Source organism: Thamnophis sirtalis, unplaced genomic scaffold (genome assembly GCF_051295495.1).
Source record: "Thamnophis sirtalis isolate CommonGarterSnake01/CBP01778 unplaced genomic scaffold, rThaSir2_p1.2 scaffold_3, whole genome shotgun sequence".
NCBI classification, from domain to species: Eukaryota; Metazoa; Chordata; class Lepidosauria; order Squamata; family Natricidae; genus Thamnophis; species Thamnophis sirtalis.
In genome coordinates, this window is record NW_028261383.1 from 177,487,179 (window position 1) to 177,513,445 (window position 26,267).

At 41.8% G+C, this 26,267-nt stretch overlaps 1 protein-coding gene across 1 annotated transcript in view; it reads right to left on the minus strand.

Moving 5' to 3' along the window:
* Positions 1 to 922: 922 nt before the first annotated feature.
* The window catches only part of TRPC4 (transient receptor potential cation channel subfamily C member 4), a 63,527-nt gene continuing 38,182 nt past the window's right edge, over positions 923 to 26,267 (minus strand). Inside the window, exons 7-10 of the mRNA XM_087711104.1 lie at positions 24,768 to 24,962; positions 14,995 to 15,036; positions 3,335 to 3,424; positions 923 to 1,969 (exon numbers count right to left, since the gene is read on the minus strand). Of these exons, the coding sequence (XP_087567230.1) occupies positions 1,274 to 1,969; positions 3,335 to 3,424; positions 14,995 to 15,036; positions 24,768 to 24,962 (1,023 nt within the window). The 3' untranslated portion in view covers positions 923 to 1,273. The remainder of the gene's footprint in view (positions 1,970 to 3,334; positions 3,425 to 14,994; positions 15,037 to 24,767; positions 24,963 to 26,267) is intronic.

Consider the following 26,267-nt stretch of genomic DNA (forward strand, 5'->3'; position numbering starts at 1 on the left):
TGATGGGAGAGGCTTTTATTTTGGATTTGGTGGCTATTTTCCAGGTAGGTGGTGGGGTCTGTGTTTAGAGGTTTGTAAGCGGGGTCTTGGAGTAGGTTGGATAGTTTGGCTTGGTAGTCAGATGTGTTCATCACCACTGTGGCGTTGCCTTTGTCTGCTGGGAGAATGATTATGTTGTGGTCTTTCCTCAAGTTGGTGAGTGCTTTTTGTTCTTCTTTATGTAAGTTGCTTCTGGATTGCTGGAGCAGAGGACGGTGACTTCAAGTCCGATTTTATTGGCTTCATCTGGGTTGATATATTGGTGAGTGTAGCTTCAACTCCGCATATGATGTCTTCAGTGGGGAGGCGTTTGGGGGCAACTGCAAAGTTGAATCCTTTGGAAGGGACCTTGGTTTCTGCTGTGGTGAGGGTCCTGTCTGATATGTTGTGTACTGTTTGTTTCATGAGTTGCTGTGGAGGGGGGTTGGGCTTCTGGCGTCTTTCTAGTCCGTGGAGTTTGTTGGTGTGTGTGTCTGTCTTGTGGGAGGTTTCTGTTTCCGCTCTCCAGAGAGCTCGTTGTTTGGATTTGTCCCAGAGTGCTGGGTGGATTTTGTTGCTGAGTTTGAGGTGAAGAGTGAGTAGGTCCCTGTTGGTTTGGTCTAGTAGGAATCTTTTCCTGTGGAGTTTGTTTCTGATTAGGGCTAATTCAGTTCTTTTCAGGATCCTTTCAGTGGCTGAGGTTTTAGAATGGAATTTTAGTTGGAAGCATGAGGGGATCACATTTTTGTCTCGGCAGTTGCGCAGGAATGTGAGGTCACATAAGATGGCGGCTCTTCGGATTTAGAGTTTTTCGTAGGTCCTGGTCAGCATATATACATACCTACACACACACACACACACACACCATAGGAAACATTAAAACACATTCATATTGGCTCACACTTTTATTAAGCTATGTTTAAGTATAGAAAAATATTTAACTAAAGGCATCAACTATCACAGAGAAAATGTTTTTTAATTTAGATTTTAAAAAGATATCTATAAACCTTTCTGCGTTTATTGCAACAATACAAGAATACCGGACATTCCTGCTTAATAAAATATATAAAAGTAATTGTGAAAAGAAAAATGGGTTACAAAACAGATTTTTCTGTTTATTTTTTGTCATAGAATTATATTACAAAATTTTGTCCTTTAAATATTCTAATACTGTATTTGGTAGCTAGGTTTAAATATTTCTGCTTCAAAGCATTTTACAATTTATACATAATTTTACAGGTTCTGCCTGCTTTCATCACAACCTTGTTGTCATATAGCTGCTCTGAATATTTGTTTCTTCCTTTGTGATGTTGACGTCCTGCTCATTGTTTAGCAAATCACTTTCTCTGGGGAAGCCCTCGGTGGTCGTCCAGTCAGAAGGAGCCGTTTTCTTCTCCAGCATTGAGTTGAAAGTCTCCTTTCTGCCTTGCTTAGTACTGGGAACTGAGCCCTTCGCCCTGAGATCCTCTTTGTGTAGTTCACAGTTCACAGCCAATGATTTATCTCCCAGTTCAATTACTTTCTTGTGTTCTTCTGCTTGTTGATGGGAAATTTCTTCAGAAATCGAATAGATTTTATTTGCACTCTGCTCAGCAGAGCTATTACTTGATTGTCTATGAAAGAGCCGAAGCTTTTTTACATCAGCTACAAAGGTCACTTTCTTCTGTTTTTCCTTGGTGGACTCAGGGGACACCATGGCCGACCCATTGCTTTGGCCGTGTGCTTTGGAGACTTTTGCTACCACTCTTGGGTGGATCATTGTAGTTATTTTGAAAAGACTGAGGTTTTTCTTCGTGAGTTTTTCATTTCCCCCACTTTCACTTCCTTCATCAGATTCTGTCACGGAGGAGACTTCGGTGCTAGTTTTAGAGTGTGGTAAATTAGCCAGTTTGTTTCCTTTCAAAAGACCCAACACTTCAAAGCGAAAACTGGAAATATCTTGCTTTAATTCCTGAAGAGATAGAAGAAGATAAACGTTGCATGTAACTTTAAAAAACCTATATTGGAATATGAGTTGTCTTGAAAGATGATTAAACCAGTGACCACCAACCAGTGGTCTACAGAACACTGGTGGTCCGCAAGAAACTTTTGGTGGTCCACAGAGAAATCTTTGGATTCCTCTCGTGGAGCCCAGCTGAGGTTTCCCACCCCGCTCGCACTTCAGCGCTTTGACTCCCAGGGACAGGATGAGGTCCTTCGGTCGGTTAGCTTGGCCGCCTGTTAGCAGAGCGAAGCACCCGGGGTCAACCCTTCCTTTGCTGTCCCCTGCGGATGCTAGATCGGCCCCCTGCAAACTCTCATCTCTGGAGTAGCGTCTGCTGAAGCGGCGCATGAAACTTCAGCCGGGTTCTTCAAGAGACAAGGGTTTGCAGGAGGCCGATCAGCGTCCGCAATGGAGAGCAAAGGTAGGGTTGACTCCGGCTGTTTCTCTCTGCTGTGGTACTTCCCGGATAGGGTTTACCACTCTGAGCCCTAAGCAGCAGGAGGCAAGGGCTGCCTTGGTGCCACCAGCCGGTGCAGGTTTACTGCAGTGAAGGTGGGATGCTGATGCCGCGCTTCACTCTCGCGCCTTCCAGCCATCGCCATCCCCGCTTCGGACTGCTTGGGCCAACCCCCCTGTTGCAACAGCACCATTACCTTGTTCTGGCCGGCGAGGGCTGTGCTCCTTTTTGCATGTTGCACTGCCTGCAAAGTTGCACACTGCACATGCCACCCCCTATGGCAGAGATTTCCAGCCCCACCACGGGCCGGTCCCATATTTCAGAACTGTAGTAGTCACAGAACTGGCCCTTGGGTCATTCCGGAGCAGCTCCTCCACCTGGGTGCACTGGCCTGCCGGGGAGGTCCCATGCAGCCCAGTGCACCCAGGTGGAGGAGCTACTCTGGGACGACCAAAGGGCCAGTCCTGTGTCTACTACAGCTCTGGAATATGGGACTGATTTTCCCACCAACGTCAGCAAGCCATTGGCAGTCTGCCCGCCTTCCTTCTCCTTCACTCAGATGGACCCAGTTCTTGGGAGAAGGAAGACAACAGAGGTTCCAGGCTTTGTGCCTGGACCAGGCGCTTTCTCTTGGGCCTCCCACCTGAGGCCTCGCGGAAAGAGACAGGTAGGCCCAAAAGGATTTAAAATTATGGATTTGGTGGTCCATGAGGTCCAAAAGATTGGAGACCCCTGGATTGAACAATTATTAACAACATTATATATTAATAACTTTATTTTTGAACTATATGCAATGTAAAGTCATACATTAAAGAGGCCTCAGTTGAAACTTTGTGATTCATTGTTATTAAATTGTTCATTATAAGAGCAGTTACCTTAAAATTCTCTTCTGTTAATCCCTCTTCAGTTTTAGCATCTCTTATCATTGCTGCTACGTATCTCTTCACCAAATTCCTCATCACCTCCTGAAATGTAAGTACAAGGTTGTCAAGGATGTCAATTAGTATTTAATTAACAAGATAATTGTTCTGAAAAGTCAGAACAAAAGTCAAAACCCCTTTGGGATAAAGATTGTGGCATGGCTAATGAATTATGATAGGTAGAACAGAGTGCAATATTTACTATCATCTGCTAAAAATGCTCTTGTAGAAATCGAAAGACAAGTCTTCCTCAATCTGGCTTATCATAGTGAATAATAAATGAACAGCTCTGCCTCCCCTTATGAACTTCAGCTTTAATTATACTAGCTTTAATTATACTAGGCTGGGCAGAAAGCAGTGACAAAATGCACTTGGGTATCGCCTGTGTATAGGAAGGATTTTTCGACTCCTTTGTTAAAATTTACATAATAGGAGATATACCTAGGTACGTTTACTGGCTTGAGTTATTTATAAAAACAATAAAGGTGGGATATAAATGCATAAAAATGACTCTACTTGATGGCTGCACACTGCAAATATAGAGATGTTAAACTAGGACTGCATTCATAGTAAACTCTGTTAGTTTAATTTTAAAATATTAATACATAATCCATTCTGTGATATTTTGCTATTACTATTTAAACATATCATAGCATTAGGGACTGTCTTGTAATTAACTTTATGCTGATAGGCTTGTGGGAAAGGCCAAACTGCATGCTATTATTTACTAAAGAATAAGGGACCTGAAATAATATTTGTCTAATATGTTAGAGTAAATTAGACAGATGTGCTTTTTAAGGGCATATTTGAAAATAGGCTTTAAAGTGTTTCCATCCGTGGATACCACTGGCCGCTTTTAATAAAAAGAACATCTTAAAGATGTTCTTCCACTAAAAGTAATTAGTGGCTTCCATGGAGGAAAACATTTTTCAGCCTTCTTTCAAATATATCTTTTAAAAGCACGTTCAGATCTGTTTTTTTTAAAAAAAATGTTTTTCTCAAAAATATATTTTAATTTTTAAAGTTTTCAATTTTTAACAAACAGCCCAAATCTGCAAAGATGATGTCAATGAACTAAAACTTGCAACAAATGTCAGAAATAATTATTAAAATGTTTATTTCAACATGGAAAAGACAAGAAAGCAGGAAGAAAGTAGATTAATTCAATCCTTGCATCTGTCTTTTCATAAAAGTAAAAAATAGTCCAATCTATCAAAAGCAATACCATAAAGGACAGGTTAGGAATGCAAGGAAATGGTTCGACAACATTGGCTCGAGGTTGAGTCAGCCTTCCGTTCTTCCAAGGCTGGTAAAATAACGATTCAGATTGTTGGGGACAATACGCTGACTCTGTAAACTGCTTAGAGAGGGTTTTAAAGCAAAGTAGCATATACATCTAAGTGCTATTGCTGAATGAGTTCAAATCACCAGGACGTGGATCACATCCCAGGACTCTGAAGGAGTTGGCAGACTTGATTTTGGAAGCACATATTTGAAAGAGCCTGGAGCACTGGGAAACTACCAGAGGGCTGGAAAAGAGTGGATGTGGTTCCAATATTTCTTTGTTTAAATTTACTGAGGAAACTGCAGACCAATCAGCCTGATATCAATGCCTGGGAAAGATAATCAAGCAATGAACCTGAGCACCCTTAGAAACCAAGTAAAGCTATTACTAGCAGCCAACATGAATTTGTCAAAATTGATCATGCCAGACCTTTTTTCATTCTTTGATAAAATGGCTAAATTGGTTGGCCAGCAAAATACTCTGGACAGTTTACTTAGATTTCAGCCAGGCATCTGACAAAGCAGAGCACAGCCGGGTTCTTGATCAGAGAGAGAAATGCGGCAGAGACGGCGTTGCCACTGGGTGGACTAGTGACTGGCTGACCAAAGCACTCAATGTGTAGTTGTCACTGGAGCTGCATCTAGGGTTTGGTTTAGTTTAATGAAGACCAGGGTGACATGACAGCAGTCTTCTAATTTTTGAAGGACTGTTACATAGAAGAGGGGTCAACATTCTCCAAAGTTTGGGAGGACAGTAAAGAGATAATGGATGGAAGCTTATCAAAGAGCCTGGAATGAAGGAGAATTTTTCTCTCAGTAAGAACAATTAATCAGGCTTTTCCTCCAGAGGTTGTGGTTGCTCCATTGCTGGAGGTTTTAAAGAAAAGACTTGAAATGACTTGTCTGGAATGGTATAGGGTCCCCTGCTTGAGCAGGGTGTTGGACTAGAAGACCTCCAACTTCCCTTCTGTTAAAGATGCATTCAGTGTTCAATCCAGTGGGGATGATAACTTATCCCAAATGAGATATGCCTCCAGATTGCAAGTAAAGAACTGAATAAGTAATAGCTTCCATTTGTGTAAATTACCACCAGAAGGCAATCATAAACTAGAAATTCTAATCTGGTTTTTGACAGCTGTTCTGTCACAAGAGCCAAGGTGGCGCAGTGGTTAAATGCAGCACTGCAGGCTGACTGCTAGATCAGCAGGTCAGCGGTTCAAATCTCACCGGCTCAGGGTTGACTCAGCCTTCCATCCTTCCGAGGTGGGTAAAATGAGGACCCAGACTGTGGGGGCGATATGCTGACTCTGTAAACCGCTTAGAGAGGGCTGAAAGGCCTATGAAGCGGTATATAAGTCTACTGCTATTGCTATTGCTATTGCTACTTCAGTTGATGGGCAGTTGCTGTGAAAAGGAGTTGTTTGCTGTTGTTTGTGAAACTGAAGCCTACAGTGAATACAGGTACCTCGTCTTACAACCATTTGTTTAGTGACCAAACTTATAACAGCACTGAAAAAAGTGATATGACCATTTTTAATACCCACGACCACTGCAGCTCCCTTGTGGCCATGTGATCAGAATTCATATGCTTGGCAACTGCATTTGAGCGTTGCGGCACCCCAGGAACCTTCTAAGAATCAAGGTCAAGGAAGACGCTAAATCCACTTAATAACTATAATACTAATGCAACAATGCAGTAATTCATTTGGCAGCTGTCATTGTAAAATGGGGAAAAACTTACTTAACAACTGTCTTGCTTAGCAATGCGAATTTTGGGCTCAGTTGTGATTGTAAAACAAGGACTACCTGCATTCATCCGTGTGCTTTAATTAATGCGTTTTTCACTTCCAAAGAAATCCAGTTGAAATTCACCACCAAATACAGTGTCAGAACTGCCGCCTCACATCTGCGTTCTTCTTCTATTTGGTGCCAGTCTGCCAAAAGCCCCGTGTGTGTGTGGGTGGGGGGTGGTGGTGGTGGGGGTGGTGAAGGAATGCTTGGGTGAAAGTGAAAGTAATGTGCCTCTCAGAGGAGCTGCATCAGGGCTGTTTTCCTGGGAGACGACTGAACCTGCAAGGCGGCCCATCCTCAGAGTAGCCATTTCAAAAGCATTTGTCTTTCAAATGGATTGAACAATGGGGGAAGGGCAGCCAAGAGTTGTGACCAAGGAGGAGAAATTATATCTAGTGTTTTGGTGTGTGGACCTCAGTTCTGGCTTTGCCTTTTTGTAATCTACTTGACCTTTAGCAAACTGTATTTTTACCCACTAATGAAATCAAGGATTCTTACTTAAGAATCGTTTTTACTTAAGGGTGCATGTTGAGGCAGGGCTGCATTATTCAATCCACCCAGAGAACCAACCTACTAGGGGATTGTGCAATCATGCCTGTCTCTGATGGAGGCAGAAAGCAGAAAGAGGAGGAGAGCCAGAGGAGGACTCTGGACTCTGACTCAGAGGAGAGACACACCTAGAAGAAGAGCCTACAGTTAATGATAATTAATGATATTTTGAGCACTCAGTTTGTGGATTGTATTCTTCATAGAGATTGTCAGTTAACTCTTTTGGTGTTTCCTACTAATAAACTGCCTATGGGAGTATTAGCTGTATTAGAAGACAAAAATGTATACTGTGTTGAATGGCTTTATTTACCTCATACCCCATCTCAAAATGTTTTACCATTTATCCAGGCCATTGCTGAATTAATAACTTCAGGATGCATTTGAGCTTGCCGCAGAAATGGGACTGATTTGATTAATATTGTTCTTCCTATTCTGAAATCTGATTTTCAATTTTATTTTCGGAATAACTTCAGTGTGCTTTAACTGACTATGTAGGCTGTATTGCATATCATTTGCCTAAAGATCCTCGGCTTGTGTGTTTGATGACTTCCTTTCCTGTCCGTCCATTGCTTTCGTCTTCTCCGCTTTCGCAAGCTCCTACTGTTTTTTCAGATGGAGGCCGAACGAGAGGAGTGATTGCTTACAAGGATTTTCATGATGATACCTGGAAGGTGTCCTACACTGCAATACAGTCGTCCCTGCAATGCTCAGAATTATCTGCTGCTATTTTAGCTTTCCATGCATTTCTCAACAGTCTTTAATTTAATTTCTGACTCTCATTATGTGTATCAACTTATTTTTAATCTTCCAGGTGTTTATATCACACTCCAATCTCATGGCTTTGTTTTTAACTTTGCAGCAACTACTACAAGACCGAAAGCATTTACACTTTGTTTCTCACATACACAGTCACTCGTCTCTTCCTGGACCTCTTTCTGAAGGCAACAGTCATGCTGATGCCGCTCTCCATGTTTTACTCACGTTGTGATATTCTGGTTTTAAATCTATATCTTGCTTTACCATTGCTTCTAACTGTGACACCACTAACTCTTGAATAGCAACTTGGACTGACCTAAGTACTGAACTAATTCATATATTCCTGTTTTTTGAACTGAGGAATAAATTTCTGAAAAAGAAATCTGTATTGCTCTGTGAATCTACCTATGACATTCATTCTTCTTGATCTAACTTCTTAGATAAAAAAACCTATATCTTTCCTGTTTGTTGGTGGATATCTTTCCTGAAAAGACTGAACATTGTTGGGTGAAAACAGAGGTCCCTTCTGTTACCTGTAGTCCTCAGCTTACAACCACAATCAAGTCCAATATTGTTTTATTTCTTTTGAAGTTAGTATTATTTAACAGGATGAAGAAGAGGCAACAGAGTATGACCGCTTTCTTCTCCAAAAACCAAGAGAGGAGCAATCAGCTGATCCAAAACAGTCACCAGCACCACCAGCACCAACACCAACACCACCAGTGCCAGCACCAGCACCAGCACCCCCTGAGATCAGAGAAAGCAGCAAGCCCATCTCCTCCACTGAAGTTCCAAAACTTCCTGACTGTTAGAGTTTGCAGCAATATAGAAACTTCCAGGACGAGTATGATGGACTGGCGGTATCCGACAAAAAGTTAGGTGAATACTGTGCGAGACCCGTAATCTCATTAGTGAAAGGTATTCATGTTTCTAGAGAGTGGGAAAATGTCCAGATTGAGGCTGCAGGGACAACTAAGGAGAATCAGCAATCATCTCTCAGAAAAAAATGAAGGAACATTTTCAATCAAAAGCACACCTTATTTGTAGAGAGAACAGTAAACAATGGGAGCAGGATGTTTTAACCAAATCCATAGAGAAGTCAACTGACAAACATTTATCCAGTACTAGCAAAATATTTTTTACTGGTTACGATCTGGCACAAAGATGCAAACCATCCTCAGACATTGAAGGGCAGGTAAATTTGCTAACTACGATTGGAGTAGATGTGGGAGTAGGCTTGCATTCATGGAGATCCACAGTGAATATAGTTGAATTTCAAACGAAATTAAAACCACTGTGTTTTCCAGGATTATTGTAAAGAATTTAAAGGTGTGTTTAATAATCGATGAAGCCTCAACACTATCAATGAAAGTAGTTCTGATAGTGTTTGTTAAAGTTGAGGATTCAGAATGCCCAGCAACCATTTTCATCAAGCTGTTGGAATTAGTGAAACAAGATGCGGAGACCATATGTTCTGCAGTGATGGGAAGCTTACGTAAAGTTGGGTTTACCACCGAATATCTTCAGAAGAATTTAATAGCTTTCTGCTCCAATGGTGCCAATGTTATGCTTGGGAGAAAATTTGGAGTCAGCACCAGAATAGCTTAAGACTTCCCAAACATTGTAATCTGGCACTGCTTGAACCACTGCCTCCAACTTGTGCTGGATGATGCGATAAAAGAAATAAAACAAGAGAACCACTTCAAGATATTCCTTGATAAGATGCACACTACTTTCCAGAAAACCTGCAAGAGCCGGAATGACCTGTGAAAACCTTTTGGCAAGGCTGATGGATTGCAACCATCTAAAAACAGGCAGCCAATTGCCATCCGCAATCAAGTTACACTTTATCACATATTTGGAGCCGGATTACTAGAACGTTGAAGATGTAGTCATTCTATGGACAGAAGCAGAGGCAGCAGAGATTGAATTTGGTAAAATTTTTAATTATGAAGTTGATTTGAATGACTACAGAGATTTTTGGGAAAATGTGATCAAACATCCAAAGACCTACAAAATTCCTGACAGTATCAAAAAAGCTAGAGATATCGTCAGGACAATTGCTGTGAGTTCAGCAGAGGCAGAAAGGGGGGTTCTCAAAAATGAACCTCATATTCAGAGCAAAAAACTCACCTAATCGTTCCAAACATTAGTAATCTGATGATGATAAGCATTGTTGGCATGACTGTTGAGAGATGGGACCCTGCAGTGAAAAAGTGTCTCAGAGCGCATCATCACACGGGTGACAATCCACGAGTAAAGACCAAGAAAGGTGCAACTGAGAAGCCTGGAAGCCTAAGAACAATCTGGAAATATCTTCAACCACAAAACCAATAACACAAGTAAGTATTTGAGTGTATCTCTTTCATTGTGTTATTCTTATGTAAGGTGTAAATGCATGCAATTAAAGTCTTCCTTTTTGTGTCTCTTCTTTGTGCAGGCCATTCATTGGAGCAAGAGTGGTGAGTGATGTAGAAGACCGGCAAGGCAGTCATCTTTCCTCTGTAAGTAGCTGTTTTATTGCTTTGTGTGCTGGTTTCATCCTTAATGTAGTAGGGCATGCAATTAAAGTCTTCCTTTCTGTGCCTCTTCTTTGTGCAGGCCATTCTTTGGAGCAAGATGGTGAGTGATGTTGAAGACTGGCAAGGACAGTCATCTTCCATCTGTAAGTAGCTCTTTTATTATTTTGGTGTACTTATTTTAATCTTATTTAAGTAGTAAGTGCACAAAATAATAATTTTCCTTTTTTTATATCTTCTTTTTGTAGATCATTCATTGGGGGAAAGAATTCAATGACATCGACTTGGCTACTCCCACCCGGTCACATGACTGCCAAGCCACTCCCACCCAGTCACATGACTGCCAAGCCACTTCCACTTGGTCACATGACTGCCAAGCCACTCCCACCTGGTCACATGATTGCCAAGCCACTCCCACTCGGTCACATGACTGCCAAGCCACTCCCACAAAACAGGCCACACCTACAGAATATGTTCTAAAATATTTTGAAAACCACCACTGGTATACATGTACGGACAAAAAGGGTGTAATGGATATATTTTAATGTGGAAATGTTGCAAAGATGATAATTGTGTAAAAAAAATGAAAAAAATGTTTAATAATTTTTTTTAAAAAAGAGACAGAAGAACGATAAAACACCATGGCCAGATGGCCTACCAGTGGAAGTTTATAAACAATTACAAGACACTCTAGGACAATCAATGCTGGAAGTCTATAACGAAGTCTTACTAGAAACTAAGATACCAAAATCCTGAATGGAAGAAAATATTACTTTTATATCAAAAGACCATGCAGATTTATTGCAGATTAAAAATCACAGACCAATTTAAATGTGGATTATAAAATTTATATGTCAATAATAGCTGAAAGACTGAGGAGAGTTTTGAATGAATTTATACACTCAGACCAAAATTGATTTTTGCCTAAGAGAGAAATTAAAAACAACATGGGAATAATTTTGAATACATTGGAATATTATGAAACACATCCTGAAAAACAAATGGTGTTAAATCTTTTTCAATTCGCAGAAAGCATTTGATAATGTAAATTGGCAATTTATGATATTGCAAGTAAAATACATGGAATTCAGTTAAAAATAATTAATATGATTCAGGAGAAATGATTAATATGATTCAGGCAATATATAGTAGATGTCAACTTGTAAAGTGTTGCCTTGACTATTATCAGGTTGGCATTCAAGGGAGGATTCCATGCAGCCAGAGGGCCACCCAGGGACTATTGAACCCAATAAAGCAGACCGCCCAGAGCCTGCAGCCCCTGCAGCAGACACAAAACCCCTAAAAGAGTACTAGGACCTGGCAGGGGTCTTCAGTGAGGAAGACTGTAACTGTCTCCTCCCTCATCGGCCCACCAATTGTGCAACAGAGTTCATACCTGGGGCTACCCTACCAAAGCCGAAAATGTACTCCATGACTCATAAAGAGATGGTGGAATTAAGTACATTGACATCAATTTGATGCGGGGCTTTATTGAACCAGCTAAGTCAGAAGTAGCAGCCCCTGTGCTCTTCAAAGAGAAGAAAGACAGTGGAGTTCATCTCTGCATTGATTTGCACGGGATAAACACCATATGCATAAAGAAATCAAACCCACTACCCCTCATGAAAGATACGTTGAACCACTTGGCTGAAGGCAAACTGGACTTGAGAGAGGAGTATTACCGCACACATATCAGGGAGGGAGATGAATGGAAGGCCACCATTCAACTGCCCCCTTGGCAGTTTCCAATTCAAAGTTATGCCATTTGGGCTACAAGGGGCCCCCTGCAGTCTTCATGCAATACATAAACGAGGTGCTACATGAGCACCTCTACTGAGGGATGCTCATTTACCTGGATGACACCCTCGTCTTTCCTGAGACCCTAGAAGAGCATGTGAAGCTGGTACAACAGGTCCTGGGAAAACTTCTAGCCACCAAGCTATACGCTAAATGATCAAAGTGTGAATTCCACAAAACCTCACTGGATTACCTTGGCATTTCCAGAGCGGGGATAGAGATGGACCCAGGGAAAATGAAAGTGGTATTAGACTGGCAACCCCCCCACGTGCCTGCAAACAGCTACAAAGCCTTCTTGGATTGGCCAACTTCAGTAGGCGATTTATCCTGGCTTTTGCAGAGGCTGCCCTGCCATTGGCTGAACGGTTAAAAACAGGGCCTTCCCCCAAAAAGCCAAAGGCAAACCAACCCCTAAAGTGGACAGTGGACTGTCAGAAAGCATTTGAGAAATTAAAACGGCTCTTTGCCCAAGAGCCCCGACTGCAACACCCCGACCCAGAACAGCAATTCATAACCCGTTCAGATGCCAGTGACGTGGCTGTAGTGGCAGTGTTGTAAAAAAACAAGGAACGACACCTCTTGCCCTGCACTTATGTCTCCAAAAAGCTCACCGCTACTGAAAGGTGGGCCATTTGGGAGAAAGAAGGATATGCGGTGGGGTGGACCCTACTCACTTGGAGACGTTTCCTGCAAGGGGGGATGTGAATTCGAGGTCTGGACTGATTGAAAAACCTCAAAGCCCTCAAAAGCCCCCAAAACTGTCTCCAAAGCACGTTTGCTGGGCAGATACTTCTGAAGGTTCAAATTCGAACTGAAGCTGCAGGGAAGAACTTGCTGGCAGATGCCTTATCAAAAAAACTGCAATACGACAGTAAAAGGGAAGAAGTGGTTCACCCCATCCTTCCCCCTCTCCACCAAAAGGCGGCCCAGAGGCCAGACTAACCGGCTGCCTACCCTCAGCCAGGAAAAGCTGCCCGTAGCAATGAAATTGGTACTGCCGGCAGACCACTGGCTCAACGACAACGAGGACATCCTGACAATGAGAGATGGCTTATCCTGGAAAGGATCCAAACCGTATGTTCCTGCCAACTTGAGCCTGGAAGTTCTACAGCGAAGCCACGAAGCGAAATTAGGAGGCCACTTTGGATTCCTAAAAATGCTCCACCTCACCAGGCATCAATTTTGGTGGGCAAAAATGAAAGCTGAAGCTACGTAAAAAGCTGTGCCACTTGCGTAACCATGAAAATACAGCCAGGGAAGCCCACTGGATTACTGCAATGGGTGGCCAACCCTGGCTGACCATGGGAGGAGACCACAATGGGCTTCATCACAGAGCTCCCACACAGCGGCAGTAATAGAGTAATCTGGACAGTCACTGACTTATTTTCCAAGCAAGCCCATTTCATGGCTTGCTCAGGACTACCGTCCGTAAAGAAACTAGCGAAAATGTTTGTCAAACACATTTACCACCTGCACGGAGTCCCCAGGAGGATCATCTCAGACCATCTCAGAGTTCAGTTCACCGCCAAGTCCTGGAGAGAGTTCCTGAGGTCCATTGGGTGCACACAAGGACTTAGCCCAGCTTTTCATCCGAGTACGAAACGGGCAGCAGAAAAAGCCAATGTGATGGTGGTACAATTCATCCATTGTTATGTGGATTACTAGCAAGACAACTGGTTGGATTTGCTACCTTTCACCTAAGTGACATACAACAACACTGTCCACAGCAGCACTGAATCAATTCCTTTTCAAGTTACTAGTGGCATGGAATTTGTTCTCATGTCTGAGCTGCCCAGAGAACCCCTCTCTTCCATGTCTCTGACTGAATGGATGGACGCTTTTAAAAAGGGTGGGAAAATACAAAAAAGCTCTAGCAGACGCAGTAGAAGAATACAGAAACCAAGCTGATAAACACTGTTCGCTTCAACCCCCTTTCTGTGTGGGGAATAAAGTTTATTGTCTACCAAATACATAAAGTTAAGGATGCCTAGCAAGGAGGAGAGCTGATGTTCTGACGGCACTATGTGCAATCTTGGTACTCTGAGATTGTAGTCAAATTTCTGCTGCTGGACGTTCCATTTGGACCTAAACCGTCCCACAGAGATGGTGATTGAGAAGGGCACCTCCTGCTGATCTCAGGGACACTGCAAAGTCCCTGAAAGATCCAGGAATATCCCTTTTTTTCTGGCAACAGAAACGCAGCTAATGAAGCTGCTGAAGTTGGGACAGCTCCGGAACGGGAAGAAAGCGGAAAGAGAAAGTGTGTCGAATTGGTGAGGAAATTTTATCATTAGAGGAAGAGATTACCCAAGAAAAAAATGTAAGTTAAGTTAAGATTGAAGACAGAAGACTGTAGGCGGCGAGAGTGATCTGCATTGAACTTAGTGTGTTATCCAGTTTCTATTTTTTTTCCCCACGGATGGAACTTTTGCAGGGGATCCCTATTTTTCAAACTGAATGGATTAATTCTTTCTTTTTATTTTTTCACTTTTGCTTACACCTATGGATTAAATTTTTTCCTTCTTTTATAAAAATATAATGCTTGATTGGATTGATTGGATTATTTTTGATCTCCATTTAAGTGGAACAACTTGCCTCCAGAAGTTGTGAATGCTCCAACACTGAAAGATTTTAAGAAGAGACTGGACAACCGTTTGTCTGAAATGGCATAGGGTTTTCTGCCTAAGCAGGGGGTTGGACTAGAAGACCTCCAAGGTCCCTTCCAACTTCCATTCCATTCCAATGTTTTGTCTTAAATTCCTGGTACAAATATATGCCCATCCAAATGAAATAATTGTCTCTTTTGACAGAAAATGTATTTTTCTCAGTGCCTAAACTCTAGTGACATGACGGCAAATGCGTCTGACTTTGTGGCATTAATCAATTAGATTGTAGAGAACAAAATAAGAAATTTGTCACCTGATACTGATGGTGTCTTCTCAAATTATCTGCTGCACGTCTCTGAAAATGAAAAACATGTCATAAATTGGCACATAAGAGCAGACATAATGATCAATAGGTCCCATACATTTTCCTGAAAATTGAGTTGGCATGCTGAGCAGTGGTGGTATTGGTGGTGCTTCTCCGGCCAACGAAAAGCTGAATTTGCTGCTAAAGCAGGTTTCTTGGCAGCTTCCTAGATCGAACAGGAGCAGCTAGGAAACGACCAAAGAGGACTCTTAGATGACTGTGGGTGCTCCTGGGGAATCCTGGAGGTTGCAATTCCTGGTAAGACCAGTCAGTCTGTCTGACAGTCAGTCTTACCAGTCTATCTTTCAATTGTTCAGTTTTTAAAGTAAATACACGTTGGCTTTTAACTGCATCTTTCAAAGTTATTTTCTTTTAATTTGGTTCTTATTTTTAAACTTAACTTATTGGTTAAAGGCTGATTAACTCTAGCCTCCTGCTGGATTTTAACATCTTATCTGGCTGTGAACTACTTTCATTTTCCAAATGGAAGTTAACAGCAACTTTCTGAATAGTGAAACTGACCAGATTGGATTTGCCTCTACAGCAGGGATATCAAACTTCATTTCATTGAGGGCCGCATCGGGGCTATGGTTGACCTTGGGGGGCCTGGTGGGCCTGGCCAGCTTGATGCCGCTCACTGGGCATAGCTGACTGGGTGTGTGTGGCTGACTTGGGATGGCTGACTCAGAATAGAACAAGTAATACTGGGACAATTTGGTGCCCCACAAGCTCACCTCCCCAAATTGGCGCAGCCAAGTGCATGCACATGCGTATGCACACACACACACACACACACACACACACACACACACACTCCATGTTTGGGGACTTTTATTCAGATAGGAAGGAGAGGTCCTTCTCCCCAAGCCCAGGTATGATTGGCAGTTTCTAAGCTTTTATCCAGATGTGGATAAAAGTCTCCAAGGTCAGAATTGTATGTGTGTGTGTGTGCGCGCACACACACACAAAACACACCAAAGGAAACGTTCTTATCCCAATCCCAAATATCTTTGGCATTTCTCTGTCTGGTGCACCCTCCGAACAAAGGAGGAGACAGAGGACGCCCCTGCTGTATGTGGAAAGACGGAGGAGAAGCTTTTCAGGAAGCAGTTTTCTCCGACTTCTGCCTTGACAGATCCCTCTCAAGAGGCGGCAGGGTAGCAGCGCTCCTGGTCCGGCGTGAGGGAATCTCTTGTTTCCAATTATCAGTGGAAAGGACGCTAGCTCCTTTGGGCAGCCTTCCCTTATGCTGCTCCTCACCACCATCCCCTCCTTCACTCCAGAGACCTTTCCAGGCAGAAGTTGGACTCAGAGAAAACTGCCTCCTGCAAACTTTCCCTGCACCAGCATTATGGTTGCCCTCAAAGGGCCAGTTCCACCTAATACTATTGTATCACTTTAGTTCAGGAGTGTATTACCAGGATTAACGTTTCAAATATGAAGAAATATTTCAAATCTGCCAAAACAAATTTAAAACAAAGAGCGTACATAAGCTTTTTAGGTCTTTCTCTGCCGTGCTGTTTTGTCCGAGCCGGATGCTGGGCATCTTTTATTGGCTACGAGTTCATCCATGCTTGGAATTAGGTTCTGAGCTGTGGAAACTCTCGGGATAGAGTGGAAGTGTGCGTCAGTGGGAACACTTCTGCCTTTGCTTTTCTTCACCCTCATCATGGAGAAAAGTTGCTGTACTTCCAAACAGGCACAGCATTCGAGCAGCCTGCAGGCAGAGTTAGGGCATCGTTTCAGGGAAGAAGCTGGTCAATTGTGTGGGCCCCACCGAATCATATTGCGCCTTAAGTGTGCTGTTACATTGGAGTTCAACTCCATCTGCATCAGGGGTGGGTTCTGGCATACTGCCGGTTCGTTCAGGGCCACACCAGGCATGCACGTGCTTGATGTGCATTGCAGGCGCATGTGCAGTGCAATAAAAATTGTTCTGCGCATGCACAGAAGCAAAAAACGAGGTGGTGGCGCCTATCGCACTGCCTGGAGAACCAGTTCGGGGGCGTGGCAGTCCTGGGTCGCTGCTGGTTCCAGCGACCCAGGCCACCAAACCACTACTGGTTTGACCGAACCAGTCTGAACCAGTAGGAACCCACCACTTCTCCAAATCAACTGCAAATGCTCAGTTTATCAACAAAATCTGAGATCACAGTGGTGGTGACTTGGCTGATGAGCATTTGGCAGCAGGGAAAGTGACTTCAAGTTTCGTCTTCCACAGTCTCAGCTTTTCTTGAAAGACTTTCACTGCACCCTACACAGAGGTGGTATTCAGCCGGTTCTCTCCGCTTCGAGCGATGACTGATGGAGGCTTTGCTCACCCACCCCGATGTCATGTGTGAGCACTATGCATGCACAGAAGGCAGTGCGTATGTGCAGACATGGCATGCGCTCACATTTGCCAACAGGTGGGGAAGATAAGTGAATCCCACCTCTGATTATACAAGTCCACGATCTTACGGTCCCGTCCCCGAAGCTGAAGGTTTAGTGCAGTGAGATGCTTTGTAACGTCACACAGAAAAGCTAATTCACACAGTATCATTACACAGTATTGCGGAGTCTTTTCCGTTGCTTTCATCGAACTCACAGATTTCCATACATAGCTCAAAAAAAAATCTACTGAGCACTTTTTCTCTACTTCTGTGCACTTCTGAGCACTTTTTCTCTTACTTCTGTGTGATAGAGCAGATCACCAAGTTCAGAATTTATTTCCTCAAGAAAAGACTTAAACTGATGATTTAAACCTTTAGCTCTATAAAGTTAACTGTCTTTGTTACAGTGTTCATTACATGTTCCATCTTCAGGGCTTTGCCGCATAGTGTTTCCTGGTGTATAATGTGGTGATATGCTGTCAGCTCACCTGTGTAATTCTCACTCTTCATCTTCTCTCGCATTCTTCCCACTAATTCACTCTTCACTCTACATTGTTATCATTATCTCTCCTTTATTTGACTATATCCATTATCATAATTTAATTTTTTTATTAATCTTTATATGTAACCAAACCATTTCTCATCTTCCTTTCATAGGTGCCATTTGATATTCATATCCAATTACTACTTGTTATACCAATACATATGTATACATTATTATCATTTTCAATTGTTTATTTAACTATATAGTATGGTCACTAAATTTCACTAAGAGCCGAGGTGGCGCAGTGGTTAAATGCAGCACTGCAGGCTACTTCAGCTGACTGCAGTTCTGCAGTTCGGCTGTTCAAATCTCACCGGCTCAGGGTTGACTCAGCCTTCCATCCTTCCGAGGTGGGTGAAATGAGGACCCGGATTGTTGCTGGGGGCAATATGCTGACTCTGTAAACCATTTAAGAGAGGGCTGAAAGCCCTATGAAGCGGTATATAAGTCTAACTGCTATTGCTATTGCTAAGTCCAACTAGTTTTAGATTAAACATTTTCATCTATCAGCCTGTATCTTTCCAGTAGCGAAACAGTCTCATGTCTTCTGTCATTTGTGGCATCAGTCCTGTAATCATCTCCTTAATCAAGTTTGTATGGACTCTTCTTTGCAACTCCTTGTTTATTGATTCTCTCATGTAATTTCGATGCCCTTCTTCTTTTTCCTTAATCAGCTTGTCTTTAATTGTCAGTGTTGTTATTGATGGTATTACTAATAAAATTTCTCCCTTTAAATCCATAAGTTCTTTTATTTTTTTCTTCTTCTTCTGTGTCTTGCCATCTAGGGTAGTGTTCCCATCCATCTGGTTCCCCTTTCCATATTCTACTTTTTCCATTTCCAGACAGAAACCATTCACCATAGATGTTAGCAAATTTGATTTCTTTGTAGTCATTTTTCTCTTTATTGCTTGGCACTGCCCTCTATTTATCCCATTTGATAAGCATCTCCATCCTTTTCATCATATTTTTCTGTTAGGTGCTCTAATTTTTCAAACATTTTCTCAAATGTATTTGATAATTTCTGTTTTGCAAATATTATCTCTTGCAAGCTGACAGTTTCTCTCTGTTGTTGGAAATAAGCCATTGTTTCAGCTGTTAAAACACTGCTGCTCTGACTTGGAAGATTTTTACAAGGTTACACCTAGGTTCACCATGAGATCTCTGGTTAAGGATATACTTCAAAGGAACATTTGTATAAACAAATGGTGCTTTACTTCTTATCACTTTCTATAAACAAACTGTGCGACTTTAAAGTTCCAGATCAGAATAATCAGTAGTGAAAGTAGAAGTATTTTGTTTTCAATACTCAAGTCTCCAGTCTTCGAGTAGCAGTTATCTCTCCCTTTGTTGTTACAATTGTTGGAATTCTTTGTTCTTTTTGTGTCTTTTAATATTCCAAGTTTAAAAAAAACTCAAATTCTTACATGAAATAGAGAAGAGGAAAAGACACATGTAGTGACGAATAAGGAGAAATTTAATCCATAGGTTGTGAAAGTAATAGTAAAAATTTTAGAAGAAGAAAACTTGATCCATTCATTTCAAACGGTTTGCATAAATTCAATCCATGAAAATAACATTTAAAAATTAAGATAACTCACTGACCAAAACCATTCAAAGCTTAATTCCGCCGCTTATTTCTTTTATTCTTAGATTTATTATTCTTTATTCTTTATTCTTAGTTTTTTATAGGCAGGCTCTTTTAAAATGGGTAAAAATTCCTCACCAGCTGAAACACTTTCTCTTCCATTTCCTTCCATTTTAGAGCCGTCCCTACTGCACCAGCCTGGGGGCTGAGCTTTTAACGCCAGCTGAGATTCCTTCTCCTGCATCAATCAGGGACTTTGCGATGTCCCTGTCATCAGCAGAACGTAGTCTTCCTGTTCACCGTCTCTCCGGGACGGTTTAGGTCTGATTGGACCACCCAGTGAGAAAAGTATTGGTGGCGATCTCGGAGCACCGAGATCGGGCGACCATTTCGTAGCGATATAGGCTCCTCCTTGGACCACGGCCATTTTGATCAGTCAACAGCTGGGACAACTGAGAGTCTAAGATCTTGTGCTGGACCAGTCCGTGGACAGAGCAATACACTGGGTGAGATAACTTTCAACTTCTACCTTAGAGATTTAACCCAAGTAAAAAATTCCAAAAAAACCCCAATCTCCAAATGTCAAGAAAGTGGCGATTGGATTTATGGAGAAAGATTAAAGACTAAAAACTAAAGAGAAAAATTAAAGGTTAAAGACTCAGATGAAAAAGTATGCTTTAAAGCACAGCCTGGAAAAAGTCAAATAACACTGTGAAAAGAGATTATTGGGAGAAACTGCTTTTCTAAACTTTCACAGAGAGAGAGAGAGAGGGGGAGGGAGGGAGGGAGGGAGGGAGGGAGGGAGGGAGGGAGGGAGGGAGGGAGAGATGGGTTGGCAATCAGCTGTTTTGACTTTTACACTCTGTTGAATGCTGGAATTGGGAGCAGGAGTGCCATCTACTGGAGGAAGAAGATTACTTCGGTGTGGGAGAGAAGCAAAAGTGATGAGAGAGAAAGTGAGCCACACCAGAGGCTCTTTGAAAACCTTGGTTTTATCTTAGTGGGCGATTTGGATGCCTGGAAATACTTAGTGAGCTTTTTGAAGACCTTTAAGGCAAACTGAGCTGTAAATATTGAAACTTTATTGAAACTGTTCATTGTAAGATGGCTTTGAACGATTTGAGGAAACCTGGTGGGCCAAGTTGGATTTGGTTTACTGGCGTCACTTGACGGATCATCCTGCAAGACAAAAGATGAAAAGCAACAGAAGGAAAAAGAAAAAGAAGAAAAGACAAACAATAATTTAAAATTTGGATAATTGGGAAGGTGTAAACTGGAAATTATAAAGACTGTAAAGTATAAATTTACTTTATACTAGAAATTTAGGAGACTAATTCTGGGATTGACTAAATTTCATTAATAATTGACTTTTTGGGAGTTTTTAGATTTGGGGATACTGGAATATTAGAGGTTTATTGAGTATTTTTTAATATATTAATTTGGCACAAAATGACTCAGTAGGAGACAATAAAGTTCTATGGAGAAATGTTAGTGATGGTTAAAAGTATTTATGAAAATGCGACAAAGAATCATAAGGAGATGATGGGATTGTTCAAAGTTAAAAATGTGAATGTAGAAGACACTCAACAAATGGTGGGAAAAGATGAACGTAATATTCAGAAGACAGATGAGAAATTAGAAGGCGTGATGGAGAAGACAAATCAAAATAAGTTACAAGACAAAAACACTGAAAAACAGTAACAATACATACTAAGAATCAAATAGATAATTCCTTAAGAGCTTACAATAAAACAAGGGGGAAAAAGGGAAGGTTTTTCCCAAAATAATCAAAGGGTTCTGGATGGGTATCCAAATGATGCAGCAGAAGAAGATAAGGGGAAAAGCAGAGGGAACATTCAGTCAAAAATGTTAGAAAGAAATAGAGGATCCTGAGAGATAAATATAAAAGAAACACCAAAAAAAACCCCCAAGAAATGATATAGTTCTAAAAAGGCTGAGACATGATGGATAGAGATATAATATTTTGCAATATTGTCACTGTATTAAAAAACAAATAGAAATAAATTGGGAAAATAATAGCACATTAGAGATATATAATAGAATTTATTATAACCATAAATATTTTTTATTTTGATTTATTTTGATTTGTCAAGCATGTATGAGAAAACAAGTGTAAATATGAATATAAGATATAAACATGTAAGTATAAGAAGGTATACGTATAAATACAAGAAATGAGTAGAAGTAAATGGGGACAGGAGGAGAGAGACGGAAGGCACGCTGGTGCCCTTATGGACGCCCCCTTACAGGCCTCTGAGGAATGGGGTGAGGTCCACGGTGGACAGTTTAAGGTTAAAGTTTTGAGGGTTTGAGGATGTAACAACGGAGTCAGGTGGAGCATTCCAGGGGCATTGACCTCTCTGTTGCTGAAGTCATATTTTCTGCAATCGAGTTTGGAGCGGTTTACTTGGGAGTTTGTATCTATTGTTTGCCCGTGTATTGCTGCAGTTGAAACTGACGTAGTCGTTGACAGGTAGGACATTGTAGCAGACAATTTTGTCTACTAAGCTTTGGCCAGACCGTCGGTGGCATAGTTCTAGGTTGTCCAGGTCCAAAATTTCAAGGCTATCGGCATAAGATATTCTATTGCAAGCGGAGGAGTGGAGGGCTCTTCTCGTGAAATTCCTCTGGACTGGCTCAATTGTATTCATGTCCATTATTCCAGGCAGATGAGCTGTATTTGAGAATTGGCCTGGCAAAGGTTTTGCATGCCCTGGTTAGCGGTGCAATGTTACCGGAGAAGAAGTTTAGCCAAATTATTTCTTAATGCCTTTTTGGCAAGACTGTTACAGGGAGCTCTGGGGCTTAGATCTTTTGAGATGAGTACTCCTAGGTCCTTGGCAGAGTGAGGGTCATCTACAAGGTCATATCCGCCCAGCTTGTATTTGGTGTTCTGATTTTTGTTGCCAATGTGTAAGACAGAGCATTCGTTGGTTGAGATTTGAAGTTGCCAATTGTTCGACCATTCTGACACAAAGGGCAGCAGCATTGTCAGTGGTGTTAAATAGTTTTATGTCATCAGCAAAGAGGATGTGGTTGCTTATAATATGATCGCTAAGGCCACTTATGTAAATTAGAAAGAGAGTGGGTCCTAGAACACTTCCTTGGGGGGGGGGGACACACTGTTAACTGGTGCAGGGTTTGATAGCGCACTCCTTATTTTGACTTCTTGTTGCCTGTTTGACAGGCATGGAGCTATCCGTTTGTGTAGGGTAATGGATTGGTTGATGATTGATTCCATGACTTTGCAGATGACACAACATAGTGAGATTGGTCTGCAATTTTCAACTAGGCTGGGGTCTCCCTTTTGGAAGATAGGGATGGTCATGGTTAATGACCACAGGTTGGGCAAGGAGCTGGTTCTAAAAGATGTGGATTCTGCTTAGTGGTTTGGCTATGGCAGTAGAAAGTTTTTTCAAGAAGCAGGCACGTACCATATTTTTCGGAATATAAGACGCTCTGGAGTATAAGATGCACCTTAATTTTTTTGGGAGGGGGGGGATAAGAGAAAAATAATTCTGCCTCTGCCTACCAGCATCAGGATCAGAGGCATCCTCACTTCCACTTGGATTTTGATAATGAGCAGCACAGATCTTTTGTCCATTTAAAACAAACACGATTACCCTACACGTATTTAACTGGAGTGAGTGGGGTGGGGGATGATTTTCATGGGGGCAGAGGAGGGACTTGGCAATGAAGGCTCCGCTCCCGAGACGCCCCTGTCTTCCTACCTCTAGCCGTAGGCATTGAAAGCCTGGCTTTCTCGCAGCAAGGCCCAATAGAACGTCAGTCCTCCTGGATGCTGCGATCTCGTAAACATGGTACTGGGCTTCCCAACAAGTCCCCTGCGCCTTTTTCTGCCTCGGTCAGAGCCTGATTCCGCAAGCGGCCCGAGGAAGCGTGGAGGTCAGGACTCGGTTGGCGAAGTGGGCGCTGCACAGGGGCAAGGCAGCTGGCAGCTCTGCTTGTCCCTTTTCCAGATGACCCTGGCAGAGGGCAGTCGGCTTTTGCTCCTGGCCCAAGAGGAAAGAGGTGAATCTGTGGAGGAGGAAAGTGTGCGGCGTCTCCAATGTGCAATGGGGAACTGGGGAGGAAAACATTTTCAGATGGCAGCGCTGACTGCGTACCCCGTTTTTGGATCCGGGAAGGGGATTGCAGGGCTGCTGCCTGAAAATGCTTTCCTCCCTGATTTGGTCGGAGGCTGCCTGAAAAACGCCATTCCAGCTGACAGGGATTGCTTTTTCGGTCTCTGCACACTGACACACACACACACACACACCCCGTGCTTTCGAGGCGCAGGAAGGTGCTTGGCTATAGCATCAGGCTATAAACCCGGAGACCATCCACTCTAGACCTGCCTTAGGTCCAAAGCCAGCTGGGTGACTTGAGCCAGTCACTTTTTCTCAGCTCAAGAAGGAGGCAATGATAGATCATTTCCAACCCACCCACCCCCCCCCCAAAAAAAAAACCATGCCAAGAAAATTGCAGGGAATTCAGACATGAATGAAGAGAAGAAGAAGAAAAAACCTTAAGGGAAGGGGAAATGACTTTCACTGCTCAGCTGGAAAAAAAAAGTTAATTCAAATTCCAAAGAAGGTCTATTTAAATGATGCACTTACAAAAAGCCACAGTTTTTCTTTCTAAGGTATATTAAATTTGCACTACTACTCCATAATATGAGGGTGAAGACTTTAGTGAGTTTTCTCTTTATTTAATATTTTTTGAGCTTCAAGGGCATAAAATGTAAAAGAACTTTAGCTGACTGAGTAAGAATTTCTCAATGTTGCAGTTAAAACAACTTTCTGCCCTCTGCCTATTTTTTCAATTGCCACCTTGTCCAACCAAGCCAAGCGAGGAAATGTCAGTGAGTCATATCCTGATTAAATATACATGTCAAATAAGTGGATCCAATGATCCAACTGTCAGAAAGTCTGGAATAATTCTGAACTCTTGAGTTATACTTTAATTTAACTATTTTCACTATCATGAATAAAAACGTAGAAAATTATATTTTGGATCGTACTTCCTCCATGTGTTGCTTACATGCGTTGTTAAAGTCTTATTCTAAATTCCCAATATTCAAGAGACTTTTTGGCATTGTCAAAAAGCAGAAATATACATTCTTCTAGCCTCTGTAGGTAAGATGTCACCACTATCCATTCTCACAAGGATAAGGAAGGAAATGGCTGATTTTGCTTACCCCAATGGTTCCAAAGCTCTTGGTGGTTTTTTTAATGTTTTGCCTGCATAGTCGTCTCCACAGCCATCTTAACAAATACCATAGAGATTTTGGACTTGGTATGACATTGAAAGGTGTGGGCAAAGTTCCTCCTTCTTCAAAGTAACTCATCCATAGCTTTGTACGAGCAAATTTCCATTCAATATCTGCATGATCCTGAATATATAAGACATGAAAGATAAGATTTTTAGAAAGGTAACATTATTAGAAATAAAGATAGCAGAAGAATTTAAATCCTATATGGGAATTTATACGTTCATCACCTTTTCTTATAAGCAACTTGCCATGTGTTAAAGTGAAATAATAATAATAATAATATAATAATATAATAATAATTAAAAAAAAATCGCAAGATACCAGGATTTAAAAATCGAAATTCAACGACTATGGCACAAACCAGCAGTGGTAATTCCAGTGGTAATTGGCACACTGGGTGCTATTCCAAAAGCACTGGAATTACATTTAAAACAGTTAAAAATTGACAAAATCACCATCAGTCAAATGCAAAAAGCCGCACTGCTTGGATCTGCACGCATATTACGAAAATACGTTATGACGTCCTAGGCCCCTGGGTGGGGCCCGACTAGTAACCAATGCCAAATCCGGCAAAACAACTGGCCGCTGTGATACAATTGTACAACAACAACAACAATAATAATAACAACAACAATAATTATTATTATTATTATTAGTCGGGCCCCTGGGTGGGGCCCGACTAGTAACCAATGCCAAATCTGGCGAAACAACTGGCCGCTGTGATACAATTGTATAATAATAATAATTATTGGTTGGCAGAACAAAGCACTGCATGGCCAATTTCTGGAAAAAATAAAAGATAAAGTGGACAGTGAACAAACTTGGTTATGGTTAACAACAGGTACATTAAAGAAAGAAACAGAGTCACTAATCCTGGCTGCACAAGAACAAGCTATCCGCACAAATGCCATTAAGGCCAAAATCGAAAAATCCTCTGATGATGCCAAATGCAGACTTTGCAAAGAAGCTGATGAAACTGTTGATCACATACTCAGCTGCTGTAAAAAAATCGGGCAGACTGATTATAAATTGCGACACAATTCAGTACCACAAATGATCCATTGGAATTTGTGCAAAAATTATAATATTAAAACAGCAACAAACTGGTGGGAACATCAGCCTGAAAAAGTCACCGAAAATCAGATGGTCAAGATCTTGTGGGATTTTCGCATACAAACAGACAAAATACTGGCGCATAATACACCAGACATCGCACTGGTTGAGAAAAATAAGGTCACAATCATAGATATCGCAATACCAGGTGATAGCAGGGTCGCTGAGAAGGAACATGAAAAAATAGCAAAATACCAGGATTTAAAAATCGAAATTCGACGACTATGGCACAAACCAGCAGTGGTAATTCCAGTGGTAATTGGCACACTGGGTGCTATTCCAAAAGCATTGGAATCACATTTAAAACAGTTA